Source organism: Cyprinus carpio, chromosome B1 (genome assembly GCF_018340385.1).
Source record: "Cyprinus carpio isolate SPL01 chromosome B1, ASM1834038v1, whole genome shotgun sequence".
NCBI classification, from domain to species: Eukaryota; Metazoa; Chordata; class Actinopteri; order Cypriniformes; family Cyprinidae; genus Cyprinus; species Cyprinus carpio.
Window position 1 is genome coordinate 11,656,368 of NC_056597.1, and position 21,359 is coordinate 11,677,726.

General features: G+C 39.1%; 2 protein-coding genes across 2 annotated transcripts; one reads left to right on the forward strand and one right to left on the reverse strand.

The window, feature by feature from the left end:
• The first annotated feature begins 332 nt into the window (after positions 1 to 332).
• LOC109103924 (ras-related protein Rab-33B-like) lies at positions 333 to 7,780 on the forward strand. Its single transcript, XM_019117275.2, has 2 exons — positions 333 to 698; positions 6,683 to 7,780. The coding sequence occupies exons 1-2, from the start codon at positions 483 to 485 to the stop codon at positions 7,154 to 7,156; spliced, it is 690 nt and encodes a 229-aa protein (XP_018972820.1). The 5' UTR covers positions 333 to 482; the 3' UTR covers positions 7,157 to 7,780.
• A 1,679-nt stretch (positions 7,781 to 9,459) lies between these two features.
• On the reverse strand, positions 9,460 to 12,088 carry LOC109104321 (GTPase IMAP family member 7-like). The gene is made up of 2 exons (XM_019117668.2): positions 11,985 to 12,088; positions 9,460 to 11,348 (listed from the first exon to the last, which is right to left on the reverse strand). The coding sequence occupies exons 1-2, from the start codon at positions 11,986 to 11,988 to the stop codon at positions 10,582 to 10,584; spliced, it is 771 nt and encodes a 256-aa protein (XP_018973213.1). The 5' UTR covers positions 11,989 to 12,088; the 3' UTR covers positions 9,460 to 10,581.
• Positions 12,089 to 21,359: the final 9,271 nt, after the last annotated feature.

Below are 21,359 nucleotides of genomic sequence, written 5' to 3' on the forward strand. Positions count from 1 at the left end.
CTTTGGTAAAGTGTTTAAAACTCTTCAAAGCATTTCATCAGCATTTCAAAGCATACTTTGCCTCAATTTTGTTTTTCCAATTCTACACGAGAAACCGTTTTGTTTACTGAAGAGGGATATGAAATAACTGGGTTGTTTTGGTTTCAGGTCCAAGCTGGATGTCACACTTCCCTTTTTAGAAACGGTTCTTTACCACTTTTATTGTATGCATAATTGCATACATGAATTCATGCATAAAATTAATAAATGTTTTTTTTTTTTGTTTGTTTTTTTTTTTTTTGCATAAAAGCAAACGTTTACTTTAATTACCTGCTTTGATATCTAATGACGGGTTCCCTTGAAAACGAGTCCAGGTTTCTCTTATTGAAGGGGAAGTTCTTGTAATCAGTAACCATCAGTCATGGGCATGTGAGGAGTGCTCTGAACTTTTAGCCTCATTTTAACATCCATTTCACATGTTTATTTCGCCACTGGAACGGTAGATGGATTCGTCTTTAGAGAGCTCCACTTCATCGAACGGTAACCCGGTGCGCTGCCGGTGTCGTACCTGTAAGGTCATTGTGATTGGTGATGCCGGTGTCGGTAAGACTTGTCTGACGCACCGCTTCTGCACCGGACAGTTTCCCAGCAGAACGGAGGCTACAATCGGGGTGGATTTCCGTGAGAAACTTCTTGATTTAGAAGGCGAGAAAATTAAAGTAAGTCTACTTTACGGCATTCTGGTTTATTGAGAAACATGTTTATATTTTGAGCATGTTACAAAATGCTGCTTGGATGCATAAAGCTAATTTAGGGAGTGCAATAAAATCTTTGCAAAAACGCGATTAGTTATTATCAGGAATCGGTTGTTTCGAATAACTCATTTATGGAAAAAAAGATGATTAAGCGGTTTTTTATGTCATGCAGTAATTGCGTAATCTCAAGATGTCTTGGCTGGAAAGTTTTCTGCATGTTGATGCATTTTGGTTAACTTTTCACCCCATAAACTTAATCCTAACTACTAACATTATCTTACCATCAATTTAAAGTAATGCATTTCTCTACATGAATTGTTGATTTATCCGTGAACTGAATTAGATTTATCGGGCCCGTTGTCTATTAAATAATTTTTCTTTACTTCTGCTTTAATTTTTATGTGGTAGGTAGATTTACTGCTTGTGAATTCCATTGCGGAACAAGAGCAAAACGTGGGTTTTCACAGCGTTGTCAAGATCTTTTTTTGAGCTTCAAAATTAGGAATTACTTTATACGCACAAATAACCGCTGCTTAACCATTTACATTAGGTCATGACAAGGCCATGTCTTGAACAACAGAATTCAAAACTTAAACTATATAAAAAAAATTCAACAAGAGAATTTCATAAAAAAAGATGTGTGTGTGTGTGTGTGTTCGATACACACACATACATACTATACATGAAAGAAACTTACTGATTCCAAACTTTTGAACGGCAGTGTGTGTGTGTGTGTGTGTGTATCGAACATATGACACACACACAAACACACACACACACACACACACACACACACACACACACACCACACACAATCAGTAAGTTTTTTTTTTTTTTTTTTTTTTTTTTTTTTTTTTTTTTTTAATTATTATTATTTCTTTATTTTTAAACGTTTCTTTCATCAAGCCTGCATTTATTTGATCAATAACACAGGGAAAAAACGTAATTTTGTGAAATATTATTGCAATTTAAAATAACAGTTTTATATTTTAATATACTTTAAAATATAATTTACTCCTGTGAAAAGCTGAATTTTCAGCATTATTACTCCAGTCTTCCTTCAGAATTCAGTCCAATTTTATGTGATTTATAATCAATGTTGGAAACATTTTTGCTGCTGTGATTAGTAGTAAATCAGCATCACCTGCTTTCAGATTGTGCGGCATTCACTAGACAGAGCCGTACGTAGTTCACTGACAGTTAGGCAATATCGCGTTTATAATCGCAGATTAATCGCATTCGATTTAGAACGCGATGTCGTCTAGCCTCTCAGTGAACTACGGTTCTGTGTAGTGAATGCCGCTCAATCTGAAAGCAGGTGATGATGATTTACTACTAATCACGGGACCGGCTTTACTGACGAGATGCGCATAACAATCAAATGCGATTAATTGCACAGTCCTACTGTGCTTCTTGCTGATGCATGTATCGAAACGGATGCTTCTCTATTATTACAGCAGCAAATGCCATAAAGCAGTTTTGAAACAAAATCACAGAACTGAAAAGACCATTTTAAGTTTAAAAGTTAAATATTTATTTCTTTGTACCTCTTTATTACTCTGGAATTCGAAACTGAATTATATTATTATTATTATTATTATTATTATTATTATTGAGTTCATAGGGTATGTTGGTTTTGCTGTTGTAAACACTACTGTTGCTGTTGTAGAAAAATATATTTTTTTTAAATAGAATTTTATTCTAATCCTGTTCTGAATTTATTCATTTTTTGAATGATAGTTGATAAAACAGGATTGATAAGTATAATTTGGAGGATGAGAAAATCAGTCTAAGCCTTCCCAGTGTTGTGATAATTATTTTTAAGGCACTCTACATTTTTTAAATAAATACTGTAATAATAATAGTTAAAAGTATGAATAGTTTTTAGTCAGATAACATAAGACAATACCCCTCGACGCCCTTCAAAACTTTTCTCAATCATATACAGCTAGAACGAAAGAGAATGGGCACCTTTGTTTATAGGCTACTGCTGTGTGTAGAACTGCGTTAGCTGCATTTTTAATATTTAATAAATATTTAATTTTAAGAAAATGTTAGTCGGGTGTTCACTTAGAGGTTTTTAGATTTAAATTTAGATTTAAATTCAAAGAGACAGTATCGATAGTCTATGCATGACCTGACATTTTATTCGTATCCAAAATGAGGAGATGTGAACATCATTTAGCACTGAACTCTCCGAACTCACTGAACTCACTGAAGTTTCATTCAAACTGAAAGCCAGAGGGCCTGATGAGATCATCAGGGGAAAGGTCATCACCTGGATCATTTTATTTACGACTAAATTATTAATTAATTAATTTTAATAATTTAATAATAGATTGGGCAGGCCGTCACAAAAGGGCGTTTAATAAAAGAAAAGAAAAAAAAAAAAAAAACATTCCTTGAAAATGCCCCCTGCACGTGCCTCGATATATTTACAGTAGGATATTTACACAATATCTTTGTAATGTGATCTTAAAAGAAAAAATATACCCATGCTACTTATGACTGGTGTTGTGGTCCAGGGTCACATATTAAAAACCCTAATAAATTTCATTTAAATACCCTCAGGTCAGGTACATGTAACGCTCTGGTTACTTATGTAACCATGGTTCCCTGAGATAAGGAAACAAGCGTTGCGTTGTTATTTTGACTGTTTACTCTATTACTGAAGCCAGATTGGTTATCGTTTGTGTAGCAGCACAAACCAATGGTGCTTGAGCACGCCAGAAGGGGCGGAGCTGAATGCTATAAAAGTCGGCTTGGAGCGCCATCTCATCAGAATCATACGACTGATGCGACAGCAATCGATTCGCGTGCAGCTATAGCATGGCCAGTTACGCAGCACTCATTCCCTTATCTTAGGGAACTGAGGTTACGTGAGGTAACCGGAGTGTTCACCTATCGAAAGGTAACTCCCGTTGTGTCGTCGTTTGATGACTGCTTGGGGAATGTATCCAGTAGCGCCGTGCTATATGCAGATGCAAAACTTAGTCTGCTTCACGAGTTTAGCCCAGGAACACTCAGTGAGGGCTCCATAAGCCTGAGCCACAAAGAGACCCGAGAACATTCAGAGGTCTTCTTGAGATAACTCTCCCCACCCGAGGTGAGGAAAGTAAGCATTAGGCGGATAGGACCTGCTCCTGCAGGGCAGGGAAGTCCAAATTGTAGAATCTAATAAAGGTAGACGGCGATGACCAGCCGGCGGCCGTTCAAATCTCCCCAATAGAGATTCTACTGGACCAGGAACAAGAGGAGGCCATTCTTCTGGTGGAATGGGCACTCACACCTAAAGGGAATTGCAAGCCAGCTGAGGCATAAACCAGAGCTATAGCATCTACTATCCAATGAGATAGTCTTTGCTTTGTGACAAGCAGCCCTTTAGAGTGACCTTCAAAGCACGCAAAAAGCTGCTCTGATTCTCTGAAAGACTCTGACCGCTTAATGTAATCTTGCAGTGCCTGGACAGGGCATAAGTCTCTCTATTGACAAGTCCCATACTGGCACCAACCTAGAGCAAGGAGGGATTAACCCCAAGTGCTTCTAAGAAACGTAACGACCAAGTCATTCCTGCCAATTTTCTGGGCAGCCTCGAGAGAATGAATCACCGCGATGGCTGCCACATAGACTTTGGGCGTGGAAGGGGTGTTCCCCTTATCCAGCAGCTCCTGCATAAAGGTTAGCACATAGGACATGTCAGCTGATACCGGATCCTGGTTCCGTGCTGAACACCAGTCACTGAAGAATGACCACTTGAGGTGTCTGAGATAGAGTATTGGTCTGAGCACACAATCCCTCTCCTTTTCCTCTCAAAACTGTTGCTTCGCTAGACTCAATACTCTCTCAGTGCAAGCAGCCAGCTCCCGCACCTTATGCAAGCAGTGTATGTATTTCGGACCGGAGAACATGCATTATCCTGACTGAAGTGTGAATAATACCTCTGAAGCGAGGTGGCCTGCGTGGAAACTGGAGCGAGTAAACCTCATTCCATGGTTTTTAGAAGAATCCAGCTTGACATAACCGGGGAGGCTTTCCAAGGCAAAAGCCATGCGGCAAGCGGTTACTTTGTTACTAATGGCAGTTCACGGCACAGAGGCGGGGAACTGGCATAAGGGTGTGAGTCTTGTGGGTCCACTATCACAGTGTTAGTTTGCTTGGGTGTGTGCCGAATGAAAAGGACATGCTCAGCTTGAATAGAATTTCCATCACTCAGTTTTGAACGGAGGGATGGAGGGTGAGCGTGAGCTTTCTTTGATGAAGTTTTGGCCTCACCGAGAACTGATCCTTTCCTTTTCCTCTCAAAACTGTTGCTTCGCTAGACTCAATACTCTCTCAGTGCAAGCAGCCAGCTCCCGTAAGTGCAACGTTAGAGTGGGTGTGGTCCAGAAGCATCTAATCTGAAGCTGTCCGTATTCTCCTTTTTAATCCACCTAAAAAGATCAAACCGCTCGTTAGATGATCCTCACGTGAAAACAGCACGTGGGAGCTGTGCCAGCGTGATCACTCAAGCCCTGTTGCTAAGCCGCGTGACTTTACGGTTTCATCTTCTGAGACAGCTGGAAGGGGTGAATTGGAGAGGCAGGGCCGCCTTCATTGAAGAAGGTGAACTGTGAGTGCAGCAGTTCGAGACACATACTCTCATAGCGAGAGCGATCTGTCTTAGTGAGTGCAGCGAGTGCAGCCTCGGCGTGGGCATGGCCCAGGCAAGCAGCCCACTCAAATACGAGGCTGTCAGTGATGTGAAATCACTGGTGACAGCCTTTACTCTGATCCGCCTAGAAGGATTGAGCCACTCAATGTAAGCGAGGGACGCTGATCCTCATGTGTAAAACACACAGGTAGATCAAAGTGCTGCAATGAGAGTGAAACACACGGGACCTGTGCCGGCGTAAAATCACTCAAGCTTGATCTCTAATACTCGCGAGTTTGTTGTTTCTTCTCTGAGGTAACTGGAAGGGGAGAAACGCTAGAGCAGGGAAGGTGGAGCCATCTTCATTGAAGAAGGGGATCTGCGAGTGATGCAGGGACAAACTCACGCTATCGTCTGTGAAAGCAGTCTGTTTCAGTGAGCGCAGCCTCAGCGACGCACACACAAATGTGAAGCTGTCAGCTATCTAAATCATTGGTGACAGCATTTTACTACCATTGGCCTAGAGGGATTGAGCCGCTTGATATAAGAGGGGCGCAATCTCACGTGTAAAACAAACACCGGCGGATCAAAGTGCCAGGGGAGAATGAGCATGCTTGCTTTTGCTGGCGTGAGATCATTCAAACCTGGTTGCTCAGCTCCGCTACTCCAATCTCACTTACAAAAAACAAACAGAAAAATGAGAAACAGGAGAGCAGGGCTGCCTTCATTTAAGAAGGCGATTCGCAAGCAGAGAAGAGCGAGACTCATGCTCTCAGTGAGAGCATTCCGTCTCAGTGAGCACAGTCTCTGCATGGGTGCTGCCAAGACAGGTGAGGACCTCACTGCCACACTCGTGCTCTTACCAGCCGGATAGCCGCAGGGGAAGGCTTCTTCCGCTGCCAGGGCTCTTCTACGGTGGCGAGCTGCAGGCTGAGCGTCTTCCCTCTCCGACTTCTTGACTGAAGAGTCAGCGAAGAGATGGTCTCGTCACTGAAGGAAAAGATTCTGATGAGGTGGCACTCTGAGCCGACTTATATAACAGTTGGCTCTGCCCCTTCTGTCGGGCTCGAGTCCCATTGGTTTGTGCAGCTACACAAACGTTAACCAATCAGGCTTCAGTAATAGAGTAAACAGGAGTTTCCCCAAGCAGTTGTCAAATGACAACGCAATGGGAGTTACATTTCGATAAGGAACCCTATGGAGACCCAGTTTCAGTTTTCAATGTTTCTGTAGCTCAAATGGTACAGCATGGCAAGGTCATGAGTTAAATTTTCTGTATGTACAGAAATATAAATTTCTTCATTTTGTCTCACCTCAGGTACAGCTGTGGGACACGGCTGGTCAGGAGCGTTTTCGTAAAAGCATGGTGCAGCACTACTATCGCAATGTGCACGGAATTGTCTTTGTTTTCGATGTCACTAACCCCACTAGTTTTTGCAATCTTCCCATGTGGATGGATGAATGTCGTCAGCACTCTCTTGGTCTGGATATACCCTGTGCTCTCGTTTGCAACAAGACTGATCTGGTCACTTCGCCGACTGCTTCTGTATTAATCGATCAGGCTCGACATTTGGCTGAAGTCCACGGAATGTCTTTTTATACAACTTCAGCCAAAGCTCGCAAAGGGGACCTGGTGGACAGCATCTTTGTGACATTGGCACAGAGGTTGAAGAGCCAGAGAAGGGAGAGTGTGAATGAATTGGTGTTACAGTGCAGATCTGAGAGCTTTAATATCCCAGCAAAAATCATAACAGCACAGGAGAGCAAGAAGAAATGGACCTGCATCTGCTGACAGATGAATGAACATAAGAGTTATGTGCTTATTTCAGTATGTCCTCTAAATAGGAACAAAAATAGCAGTATGAACTTTGAGAATAACAGATCAATGGTCTTGTGTCAGTGTGTGATGGTATGAAGGCTGGTTTAAATGCCAATTGCTATTTGGATTTTTATAGTCATCTGACTCTCTTGGTTTGGTGGACAAGGTCAAGGCAATGCCTCATAATGAAACAAACTGCAAGAAGGTGAGATTTGTTTTAATTTCCAGTTTCTTTGGAGGCTTGCTGTTGCTGTCTTTAAACATTAAGCAGACAACAGCCAGAGTAACTTCTTGTCAAGAATAATGTTGGACATTAATTGAGGTTGATAGTTATCAGTTTGCTCCAAAATAACTTGCGTAGATAGATATCCAAATTTTCAACCACTTTCAACCCCTTTACTTTATCCTGGAGTTATGAGACTAACGTGAACCTTTTTTCCTGACAGCTGAATCTTCACTTGTACATGCTGCTCTTTATGCTGGGTCAAAGCTATAGTGACTATCCACATCCATGTAATCCAAATTAAATATACTGTATATACAGGTAGCAAAGTGTTTGTATGATTCAATAGACAAAATAAAAAGATCTTCTTGTTCTATTTTGGCTCTTTGTTCTATATTGTCCTCTCAACCTTCTACTCAAACTTAACCCATGATCTGTAGAAAATCCTTTACCTAATTTGGTTTTTCTCATCAAAAAAAAAAAAAAAACTTTTTCAAAAATTTTTGTAAATATCACCCTTTTTCAAAAATTTTTGTGGAGTGGGTGATGGGTGGAAAAGTTCTATCTGAGACTGGCAGAAGAAGAAGAAGAAGCCATGAAGCCACATGGGAATTGTGGAGTGGGTTGGTCTAAGAAGCAAAGCTAGTTCTATCTGAGACTGGCAGAAGGGGAAGGGTTTCAGAGGTGGGAGAGTGAGAATTAAGTCCTGCTCATTAAAACCCATTAATTCCATATTCTGGATGGACCTGGCTATTAGTTTGGGCTCTGGTATGAACATGGCATTAGGCTCTGGCTCTGTGGTGGGCATAGGGTCTCTGACCATTAGAAAGTCTTCCATAAAATCTTCCATTGGCTCACCCCCTGATTAAGGAACAAAAGTTGTCCTATGGATGAAGAAATACTGCTGATAAATGATGTTTTATTAACAGATTTCAGGAGGCGCACGTTCAGATAATCAACCTAATTAACATGATAGTAAATATAAATACAGCCAACTTACCTCTGTCCCATGACGGTTTTTCTGGCATCTGTCCTCCACCCCAACTTCTCACTGCTAACTTAGCTTGAGGATATAGGGAGCTCTCTGGGTCCGGGCTATATTACAAGCTCGGAGCCCTCCCCTCAGACAGCAAGCCAAATATGCTTACTATTTTATCAGTTTGATTATATGTGCAATTATGATTATATGTGCGAATGTAAATGCAAACTCATGAAATCCATAGTTTCTGTCATAGAATATAGGTAAGGATCTAGCATACCAAAAAACTAAACTAAACACACAGAAACACTAGAGTACCACAAAGCAGCAAACCAACGTTTACTATAGATAAGAACCCATTTCTTTATTTTTTTTCCTATTTCATTTCATTTTTAGAAAACTAAGAAAGGAAAGAGAGAGCAGAAAGGAAGGCGGGGTATGAAATCCAGCCTGGAGTGAAAAAAGGATGAGAGGAGCAAAATGTAGATGCACAGTATAAAGCTTTAAAATATGGTCACAATTAAAGATATTTCAGTAAACATGGTAGATAATGGAGCCAAACTCAGCAGCCAAACCATCTGGTGAATATGTTAAAAGCTTTTCTGTACAGCTAAGCTACACAACAGATGAAGTCAGAGAGTCATAATAAATTACAAATTCAATTCATGTAAAGTTGTTACATCAGAGTGCCTCAAGATGGTGTTCTCTCACCATACCTGTTTGTACCTTGTATAACAATGTTGATGGTACTTTGGATACAGATTGTGCATATTTTGTACCTTTTTTTGTACCTAGCTTTTGTACCTTTTTTTCTGAGAGTGCACATATGAAGATGATACCCACATCTACTTAGTTCTATTGCCATAAGTGTCTACCCAGACTTTCTGTTTGTGTCTCTACAATTTAATGCGATCTCACACCTTTTGGACATTGCATGCATATCATAACATGGTCCATACAGCCCTCAAAACAACTTTCAATGTGATTATTGCATAAAGTGCTTCAGTTGGTAAAATCTGTCTTATTTAGAAGGCTTTCACAACTCACTAAAATATGGCAGATACATTTTGTAGCAGTTCTGGATTACTTAATGTCCTAAGTGACATAATCAATCAATCAATCAATCAATCAATCAATCAATTATTGTGATGCATTTTATTATGGGGATTCTGTCCATTCAGATAACATTACAAAAATGCAATTATTTGTCAAATAATATAGTCCTTGAGGAGAGCATCTTACATCAAGCCAAAATGTCCCAATGTCTGCTGTCATCTTGTACAATTGATCGTGAGCTTTTATTACTGTATATGTTTCATCTGTTGTTTAATGAATGTTTATTGCATTTAAGTATTGTGAGTTACCATGATGGTGTTTTGTGTTTGCATGAATGACTCTGTGGCGATCTGTATACTTTAACTTATTTAATCTTTGCATGGTTTTACCTTTTACCACCTGCATTACTATGGTGGTTGTTGTTAAAGGTACAAACGAGCATTAAGCAGTGTTGAATGTATTGATTTACATAAATTTTTGTATTACAATTTTATACTGTACGATTTACAGTGTGTTTTCAGTAGTTTGGTGTTCAAACAACAGTTTAATGTTTTTAATTTTTTTTTGGGGGGGGGGTCTATAAAAAATTTATTTAGAAATGTGTAAGTGGTTGCAGTAAATGTATAAATGCGGTTAAATGAAAAACTATAAGAGTGGAGTGGGATGCAAAAAGATTCACAAAAGAATCAACAATAAAACATGACTTTTTTAAGCCACATTAATAAAACACATGAATGTAAGTAGACTACTAGTAGTAGTAGTAATAATAATAATAGCAAATAGAAATCTAGAAATCTTATAAAGTAAAAGGTTAAAATATAATTGGAGTTAAAAAAAATGGCAAAACAAACATACATAAAATGTCAGTGATTAATGTGTTAAACAATACAGGTATAATACAGAGTCTGTAAACTTCTCACCCCCAACCAAATTCCTAGTGGATTAAGCAGATTATTTGTACATCTTTTAGCAGATAATTAAATGAATAAAAGTGTTCATACATATTTTTAAAAATCAAAAAGATTAATAAAAACATGAATTGTTGGAATTTAACACAATTTAATATTTCTCTTCTGATTTGTGTATTTTGTAGTGCCCCGTTTATACATTTTATGAGATCTTGACATATACTCAAGTAAACTATAGTATGCTGCAAGATGACTTATTCATTCCTTCACGAAATGCTGTTATTTTATTTCTTTTTGTCCGTTTCTTCTGCACTAAAGCTTTTTCTGACTTCTGAATTCTGACTTCTGACTTCAGGTCAGCATCCTTTTCCTTCATGGATCTCTTAGCATTGTTGAGTTCATCTGACTTTGTAAACAGGTTGTGGCTGTAGTAGCGGTTATGGTTCTGCTTTATCATGGCTTCAATCTTCTTCATGAGCTCATCAACTTGTGTATGGTCTGCCTTCTCTCTATTGTTGAGTATATGGTATTTCCCTGTGCATGCATTTATCACTTCTTTTAGCTCTGGTGCTTCCTTAATGTAATCTTCAATTGTGCTTTCTTCAAGATCATCTGCCCTGGTGAACAAGACCATCATGTGTCTGAGCACTTCTCGGCCAAAAGTTGTGTGAATCAATCCAACGATGTTTCTGTCTTCTTTAGTGAAACGCCCAATGGCAATTACAAGAAGAAAGACATGAGGACCTGGGGCTGCAAGTTTGATGCCATTCACAATCTCATTCATGACTTCTTCACTGGACAGTTGTGTGTCATATAGACCAGGAGTGTCCACGACACAAATCTGCTTTCTGTTTATCATCCGTGATTCAAATGAACTCTGTTTAGTGACTAATGTAGCTCTTGCTTCTGACACAAATATCCTTTCACCAAGAATGGTATTTCCTGAAGCACTCTTGCCAACTCCTGTTTTACCGACCAAAACTATGCATATGTCCTGACCTGTAGAGATTTTAAGAAGTATTTGTTAACAAACATTTGCTAATTTGAATGAATATTAACAAGACTACAGTTGTTAGTAGTGCTGGGAACTCAGAAGTGAAGACCAGGAGACTCTTGGGTATCTTCAGCAGAGTTCTTTATTGAGAATGTGACGCTGCAGTCATCAAAAGCCTTACTAAGGCAGTGGTACTTTATAGTTTATATACATTTAGGGGGCAGTGCTTGGAGACAAAGCACCTTGGGAATGACCTTTAACAAAGCATGCAAATTAAGTATTAAGGTATAGCAACCTGCCAAATTTCACCAGTCCTAATCCAATCAGCATAATTTCTCAAAGACTGGGGCAGGGGCACCAAGAGCCATTACAAACAAAAGGTGATATAGTCTCAGTAATCTGGTTAATTTGACTAACAATAAGAGAACAGGAACTGACAGGAACCTCATGCTATAAACTTTGCTAAAGAGAATCATTTGTCTGATGTCATCATATTTACCTTAAATGCTAAATACAATGTACTTCACCTTAGTTCATCATAATAAACTACATAACAAAATATCAACAAACATAAACTAACGCGAATCTTAAATTTGTAATCCCACAGTGGTCATAAGATTGTGGATTGATAAAGAACTTACTCATTGTTGTACCGTTAATGATTCTGTTGGTTGAGTTGCTCCTTCAAGGATTTCAGAAGATCAGATGGCAGTGGTTTTGTTGAAGCAATGAATACGACTTTTGTTTTTAATAATTACCTAAGCCCAACCTCTTCTGCACATGAGTTTTATGATTGGATAGGCTTTTACTTGAACTATTCAGGAAGGTAAATAGATTTAAAGGAGATGTTTCTGAACGCAAGTGTTTATGGCAATCACTTACAAGAAGAAATCAGCTATAGTTAATATAGATTTTTCTTATCGCAATGCATGTTATAAATCTAAGATTTTATACAATATACAAAATATTTCATATTATAGTATTTTGAATACCATGTCTGTCAGCAATAGCCAATCATTGACATATCTGTTGATTTCTTGTACGCAACAGTCAATCAGAGGCATTTAAGAATTCACTCATCGCTCAAATCTCCTGAATTTTGCAGGTGTCGTGTCCAGAATCATCTTATTATGACAATGTGTAGTAGGCACAATTTAAAGAAGAGATTCATTGTGCAGAGTAGTGAACTACATATAATTATATATAGGTCTATATGCAGTTCCAAACGTTCATCAGTGACTAGGATGGTTGCGGGTGAACGTTTGGAACAGCATGCATATTCTTAATCTGAAGATCCATAGATAATAGTTAAACAACAGTTGTATCTCAGGTTATTGGCTCTTACAAGTGTCCAGAGTATCGATAAGACATATGCTGAATGAGTGAACTTCAACAGTTTCAGCTTTTTGTCAAACATTTGGTTTACAGTAAACTGTGACATTCACACACTAGTGGTATTTCATTGTTAATTGGTTTAATAAATAATAATAATAATAATAATAATAATAATAAAAATAAATAAAAAAAATAATAATAATAATAATAAAAACAATTCAACATAATATAAGGTACTACACTTCTGTCATTTGCTTAACTGCTATTCAATTCATTTTAAAGGAATCTTTACGTTTTTGTATGGTTTAAAATGACTACACTGTACTCTTTTAAAAATATTGTTATTTTTTTTTAGCATGTTGGGTAATTTTATTGGGTTATTTTCAATATTTTTTACCCAGTTGCTGGGTAGTTTTCCTTTAACAGCTGCTGACTCATAAACATTATCAGAATGTTTTATTTGAACAATTCGGTTAAATGAACTTTACACCCCATAAAACCAATCTAGAAGGGGTCATATGATGTTGCTAAAAAGAACATTATTTTATGTATTCGGTGTAATTAAATGTGTTTATACATTCTAAGGTTCAGAATCAGAATCAGAATCAGAATGAGCTTTATTGCCAGGTATGTTTAGACATAAGAGGAATTTGTTTTCGTGACAGAAGCTTCTGCATTCCAACAGAATGACAGCGAAAGAACAAAAACACAGATAATAAAAGAATAAAAAATAGAACAAGTAAGGAATAACAATATACAAATTGACAATTGTATGTGCAGGTATATTACAATAGACAGTTTTGTATGTACAGGTATATTAGGTGCAAATTTGAAGTATAGACTAAGTATGTGTGTTAGATAAATAAGTGTATGAGTTTATAAATAGTGTTGTGTGTTCCACAGTTATTGTCAAGTGTTCATGAGATGGGTTGCCTGGGGGAAGAAGCTGTTCCTGTGTCTGGTCATTCTGGTGCTCAGAGCTCTGTAGCGTCGACCAGATGGCAACAGTTCAAAGAGGATGTGTGCTGGATGTGAGGGGTCCAGAGTGATTTTGCCAGCCCTTTTGCTCACTCTGGATAAGTACAGTTCTTGAATAGAAGGGAGGGTTGTATCGATGATTCGCTCAGCAGTCCAGACTACCCTCTGTAGTCTTCTGAGGTCAGATTTGGTAGCTGAGCAGAACCAGACAATTATAGAAGTGCAGAGGATGGATACAATGATGGCGGAGTAGAACTGCTTCAGCAGCTCCTGTGGCAGGTTGAACTTCCTCAGCTGGCAAAGGAAGTACAACCTCTGCTGGGCCTTTTTCACAATGGAGTCAATGTGAATGTCCCAATTTAGGTCCTTAGAGATTGTGGTGCCCAGGAACCTAAATGACTCCACTGCAGTCCCAGTGCTGTTCATGATGGTGAGTGGGGGGAGAGCAGGGGGGTTTCTCCTGAAGTCCACGATCATCTCCACTGTTTTGAGCGTGTTGAGCTCCAGGTTGTTGAGACTTCACCAGACAGCCAGCTCTTTAACCTCCTGTCTGTAAGCAGACTCTTCATCGTCCTGGATGACAACGATGAGTGTGGTGTCGTCTGCAAACTTCAGGAGCTTGACAGAGGAGTCTTTAGATGTGCAGCCGTTGGTGTACAGGGAGAAGAGAACGCAGCCTTGAGGAGCTCCAGTGCTGATCATATGGATGCTGGATGTGTATTTTCCCAGCCTCAATAGCTGCTGCCTGTCTGTCAGGAAACTGTTGATCCACTGACAGACGGAGGTGGACACGGAGATCTGAGTTAGTTTGGGCAGGTGGATGTTTGGGATGATAGTGTTAAAGGCTGAGCTGAAGTCCACTAACAGGATCCCCACATAAGTCCCTGATCTGTCTAGATGTTGCAGAACATAATGCAGTCCAATGCTGACTGCATCTTCCATAGACCTGTTTACTCTGTAGGCAAACTGAAGAGGATCCAGTAATGGTCTAGTAATGTCCTTCAGGTGGGCCAGCATCAGTTTTTCAAAAGACTTCATGACCAAATGACCTGTAGTCATTTAGTCCTTTAATTTTGGATTTCTTTGGGATGGGGATGATGGTGGAGCGATGAAGCATGAAGGGACTTAGTACAGCTCCATTGATCTGTTGAAGATCTGTGTGAAGATAGGGGCCAGCTGGTCAGCACAGGATTTCCGACAGGCTGGTGTAACACAATCTGGGCCTGGTGCTTTTTTCCTTTTCCGCTTCTGGAAGACCTGGCGCACCTTGTCTTCCCTGATTTAAGGTGCAGGTGTGGGGGAGAGGGGGTTGCAGGAGGTGTGAATGGGTATGAATGGTTGTGTGGAGAAGTGTTCAAGGCGGGTGTGGGGTGTTCTTTCAAATCTGTAGTAGAACTCATTCAGATCGTCTGCCAGTTGTTGATTCTCCACAGTGCTGGGGGATGGTGTCTTGTAGTTGGTGGTCTCTTTCAGACTTTTCCACACTGATGCTGAGTCCCTGGAAGTGAACTGAGTCCTTATTTTTTCCGAATAATTCCTCTTTGCCACTCTGATCTCCTTTTCCAGCGTGTATTTGGCCTGTTTATACAAGATATTGTCCCCCTTCCTGTAAGCATCTTCTTTGGCCTGATGGAGCTGTCTGAGTTTTGCAGTGAACCATGGTTTGTCATTGTTGTAAGTTAGATGGGTCCTGGTAGGAATGCACATATCTTCACAGAAACTGATATAGTGGCAGATCAGACCAGATCAGTGGCAGCAGCTTCAATCAGTGAGGACAAAACAAGGTATTTTCACACAAAACATTATTTTCCACATACTGTACATTATTGTTTCTCCTCTATGCCCCACCTTTCTGAAACATGTCATTTTTTACAAAGCTCATCATTCTGAAAAGCGAGGTGTGCTCTGATTGGCCAGCTATCCAGTACTTTGTGATTGGCCAAATGCCTCAAGCATGTGATGGAAATGTTACACCCCTTGTCATACTGTGATGCATATCCCAGTCAGATCACCGGCGAGACAAGACAAAAACAGCAAAACCCATTACAAACGAGCCATTTGTTGCATCCAATGGGGACATAATAACGGATCATAACGACTTATATTGTGTTTTTGCGCATTGCGTTGCATTGCACCGCATAAACATAAAACCATGTCTGCATTTGTGATCAGAGAAACGACAAACAACAAGTGCTACTCTACACCATTGGTTCTCAATTCCAGTCCATGCGCCCCCCAGCTCTGCATATTTTGCACGTCTCTCTTTTGGTGCTTTTCCACTGCATGGTACTTCACTTTACGGCTATTTACCACTCACTACAGTACCATTTACCACTTACTACATTAACTACCACCTCGAACTTATTTTCAAAACCAACCCAGTTGAGGTTCCAAGTGAACCGTACCGTTACCAAAACGTGATGTGTAAACTCTGCTGATCACGGATTGGCCGGAGAGAATCATCACTGAACTTGCGACACAAACACAAAATAACCACTAGATTTAAATCAGCACAGGCAGCGAAGGATAATGCAACTGTATTAAATGAGTACACCTTTTTTTAACAACCAAAAAGTTTTGTTGTCTGTTGCAGAAGTACAGACGTTCCTCTTGTTGATAGCAGAGGAGCAGATCCAGCGAGAGCTTGGCGATGCGGAATGAAAAAGTTTATTTTTAGGAGTTGTGGCAGTAGAAGCGGCGCAGTAACGACATGTAAATAATCCTGCCCACTCTAAAGTGATACTAAACTGCAGTGGAAATCCAAGCCGAGCTGAGCCGAGCCATATCGTAGTGTACTGAGCTGTGCCTAGCCGAGTTGTACCACACAGTGGAAAAGCACCATTTGTTAACACATCTGATTCAGATAATCAGCTCGTTAGAAGTGAGCTCCGTGCATGAACTGTGTTCCCATTAACATGGTCCCTACACAGTGTTCATTGCTCCCTACTCCCTGAGTAGGGGAAATCTGTTGAAGTTTGCCTCACTTCGGAAAATTCATTCACAGATTTGCGCTGCGCAATGTCTTCACACATGAACAAGTGTGTCTGAATCATATACCTCTGTAAATAAATACAATTTAAATTCACGTCTCGCACACTTTAATGCACTTTGAATGGAACATTCAAAGCACGTTTACTTTGAACTATAATCATAGTGGAATATCCTGTGATGTCCACTTCGCAGGGCACTTACGTTCGAATTGAACAAATGTCTGAAGCGATAAGAGAAACATACAAAATGTGCAGAGCAGGGCGGCGCGAGGACTGGAATTGAGAACCGCTACTCTACACTGCTCAAAACTTGCGTTTGAATCATCATTGGCAAATCCTTTACATATGCACAAACACATACAAACTGTGAGTCAAAACAGCCGACATTGTAGTCTTCTCTCCCAGTCTCAGAAAACAGTTCTCCATAAAATGTGCTGCACACTAAATATTTGGATTGAACTGTTCTGGAACAGTGTTAAACAAAGTATTTTCGGACAGCGTCTCCACCACATTTTGGAAGGCCAAAAAAATATTTTTGCTTTCACAATGAAACACACTTCACAACATGGTGCCGGCAGCAACAGCGAGAATCAAAGGTGCGTGAACATTTGGGCGGTGTTATGCAAATCTTCCCACACAGTGACGTAGACACATGGGGGCGTGTTAGAACGAGCCGTTTTAGCGTTTTTAGATTTACTGCTTGTGAATCCCATAGAGCAGGGGTAGGCAAGTTCTGTCCTTGAGAGCTGCAGTCCTGCAGAGTTCAGCTCCAACCCAGATCAAACACACCTGAACAAGGTCATCAATGTCTTCAGGATTACTAAAGCTATAGGTAAGTGAAGTTTTTTAGGGCTGGAGTTGAACCCTGCAGAACTTTTCTACAGCTTCAATAAGAGAACCTACTTTTAAGGAGAAGCTCCAGTCCTACTCACAAACATTAAACAACTGCTTTAAAGATAACCACATTGCATTAAGACGTTTGAGCATACATTTGCCTGTGTCTGTGATTTAAGTAGATCACGTTAATTTTAAGATATTGTCTAGACTTTAACAATAGGCTACAATGGCATTTTCTACTTCTGTCAGTGCAGCATGCTGTTGATCAAGGGTCTTCTGTGAACATCTTACCATCATATTTATTCATATATGTTCCTCCTGTGATATGTTTTTATCACTTATCCACAAATAATTTCCTTTACAATATTTATGTATATGTAAATAAAAAAAATAATGAATTTCATTTAAATAAACTCAGCAGTGCTGAGTAACTGATTATATTTATTACAGTTTCCAAAAATTAATTACTTGTAATTACAATATATTACATTTTAAAATGCTTGCCACAGTTCTTCTGGATTTAGTCTGTCTCAGTTTGTTCAGTTTCTTCATGTCATTCCAGACAGACTGGATAATGATGAGATCAGATCTCTGTGTGGAGCACTGTCAGACTCTCAAAAATCTCATTGGATTATTACAATAATGGCAAAATAAATGTTTGGAAAAGTAAACTGATATTTCCTGCTGTTACATTGCAGCAAAAGATAGAAATAACTGACTTAAAACCCTTTTTTAGCTGGTTAAAATACTAGTGTTCTAATAATTTTGGCCACTGTGTTTCAACATACAGGACCTAAAAAAATAAATAAAATAGTGAAAACTAAATTTCAAAATTCCCCAAAACCCCCGACATAACAAAAAAAATTACCCCAGCTAAAAAAACTAAACCACCCAAAATTTCTAAACCGCGATACGAATTCCGATCCGGGATACGGCTTTTTACTTTCTTTAATACAGTCACCATTAATTATGTTGCATTATGCATCTTTGGTGCATTTTTGCATTAAAGCCCTGCGCGGGGGAGGCAATTTGGCAGTATGCTTATGGAGTCCCGCTTCGATAGCGGCCTAACCTCATTGTTTGGGTCTTGCGGTCTCTCAACTTTCTCATTCACCGATTCTCTATGGGGTTCAGGTCAGGAGAGTTGGCAGGGACCAATTGAGCACAGAATACCATGGTCAGTAAACTAAACCATTCCCTGGTTTTGGCACTATGATCAGGTGCCAGGTCGTGCGCCTTCATTCCATAAAGCCTTTTCAGCAGATGGAAGCCTCCAAAATCATTAGCTATTGACCCTATTGTACATGGCATCACTGACTTTACTTGACACTGGACTTCAGGCATTTGGGCATTTACTCCTTCTCCCCAGTCTTCCTCCAGACTCTGGCATGATTTCCGAATGCAAATTTGACTACTTCACTGGGCAATCACTTGTATGATTGTTTCTGGTTCAAAAGTGCACACTCTGTTGCTTCCGCAGGTCCCCAAGGTCTGGAATCGGTCCTTCTCCACTTTACCTATTCTCATTGTGCAGCGTTTTTGCCCACACTTTTTCCTTCCCCACAGAATTCCTTTCCCACTGAGGTGCCTTGATACAGCACTCTGGGAACAAGCCTATTCGTTCAGAAATTTCTTCTGTACTCTCGCTTGAGGGTGTCAATGATGGCCTTGGCATCGGTTGGCAGTCTACCCCTGATTGCGGTTTTGAGTAATGAACAGGCTGGGAGTTTTTAAAAGCCTCAGGAATCTGTATAATTCAGCTGATTAGGTTAAGCTTTTAGAGTTTTCATGATATCTAATTTTGAGATAACAGAGCTGATGCTAAAATCAAAAAACATATTGAAATATTTAGTTGGTGCTGCAATGACTTTATATATTGAAAGTGAAAATTTTGATCATTTGGGTATTATATACCCCCAAACAAAACAAAAAACCACCCACAAACCCAACCACCAATCAAAACAAATTATATCTCATGTTTAACCACTATAGAGACATCAGAGCCAGCGGCAGATTCCAGAAGATCTGGCTGAGGTGAGGCGTCACGGCGGGTTTATGAGCGCTGAACGGGCGCTGACAACCTGGAGCTCATGCCTCCGAAAACTTTGAAGTTATCTTTATTAACAAATCGTATATTTAAAGTTCAAAGAAGTATATTCTTGCTTAAAAAGCTCTTAAAACTACATTTTGTGACACAAAACAGTATTATTTTTAAAATTATATTGGATTTGGGGGTCCGCCATGACACTCACTTTGAGTAATAGGCCAACTTCGGCAAGCGGAGAGATACAAACAGTGAAATGGCTGTTGGACTTCTGTTGGACTCTATATCACACTCTTATCAGCCAATCTGTTTCGAGGACAGAACTGTTGTATAAATATATATATATATATATATATATATATTGCAATACCAGTAACAAATGTAAATTATTTCCAGTAAGCTATGATACGTTTGGTATCATGTCTTGATAACATGGATGTTTATTGGTTAATGGTTTCATTCATTTTTATTGGATGATGTATCTGATATCTATATCGTGCTCCATATCTTATACGACTCGTTACATTTAGTGCAGTCACGCAGGAAAGTATATTTTTCAGATTAGAAGTGAACTCAGATAAAACATGCACCCTTTCAGGGTAAGGTACAAAGGTGTACCATTTGGAAAGGTACCATCCCATTGATAGTGTTTTGCACCGAGAGTGCAAATACCATGATGATTCCCAGATCTTAGCTGTACAATTTTTTTGTCTTTCAGTTCCTGGAACATATTCTAATCAGTTGTTCCAAGCACAGATGTAAATGACTTCCAGTCAGCATGTTTGGTAGCATGTATTAGATAAAACTTTATTTTAAGGTGTCCTTGTTACACGTTACATGTACTTACTATTATAATAACAGTTAATTATGCATAATTACATGCAAGTCACCCTATAAACCAAACCCTAATCCTAATCCTACCCATATAGTAAGTACTTGTAGTTAATTAATATTACTTAATATTTAAACATATAATTACATTGAAACGATGATGTATGAGCAAAGAATATAAAGATAAGAAAAGAAAATAAAGCTAATAATAATAATAATAATTAGGATAAAAAATAAATTTCCTCCACAAGGACACCTTGAGTGTAACAATGTGTTGTTATCAATACATGACACCAAACATGCACTCTATAGGCCTATATATTTGTTGGTGTTAATGTTTTGATTTCAATGCATGCATATCATATCATGGTCCATATACTACAGTGCCTTGCGAATGTATTCATACCCCTTTATTTTTTCACGTTTTGTTTTGTTGCTGCCTTATGTTAAACTGCTTTAAATTAGTTTTTTTTTTCACAACAGTCTATACACCATTATTGTAAAGCAAAAAATAAAATAAAAAATAACATCTTTGCAAATGTATTAAAAATAAAACTAAAATGATTCCATTGCATAAGTTTTCATTCCTCTGGGACAGTTGAAATTTAGCTCAGGAGAATTCATTTTGCTTGCAGATGTTACATTTCAAGTGAAGTTAACCTGTGGCAAATTCAACTGAACACTCATCTTAATCAAGTCAAGTCAAGTCAAGTCATCTTTATTTATATAGCGCTTTAAACAAAAAAGATTCCGTCAAAGCAACTGAACAACATTAATTAGGAAAACAGTGTGTCAATAATACAAAATGACAGTTAAAGGCAGTTCATCATTGAATTCAGTGATGTCATCATGCAGCTCAGTTCAGTTTAAATGGTATCTGTGCAATAATTTTGCAATCAAGTCAACGATATCGCTGTAAATGAAGTGTCCCCAACTAAGCAAGCCAGAGGGCACAGCGGCAAGGAACCAAAACTCCATCAGTGAGAGGAGAATGGAGAAAA

Coding starts and splice junctions, on each gene's coding strand:
- LOC109103924 (XM_019117275.2), top strand. CDS start 483: ATGGATTCGTCTTTAGAGAGCTCCACTTCATCGAACGGTAACCCGGTG. Junction 699..6,682: donor TAGAAGGCGAGAAAATTAAA/GTAAGTCTACTT, acceptor GTCTCACCTCAG/GTACAGCTGTGGGACACGGC.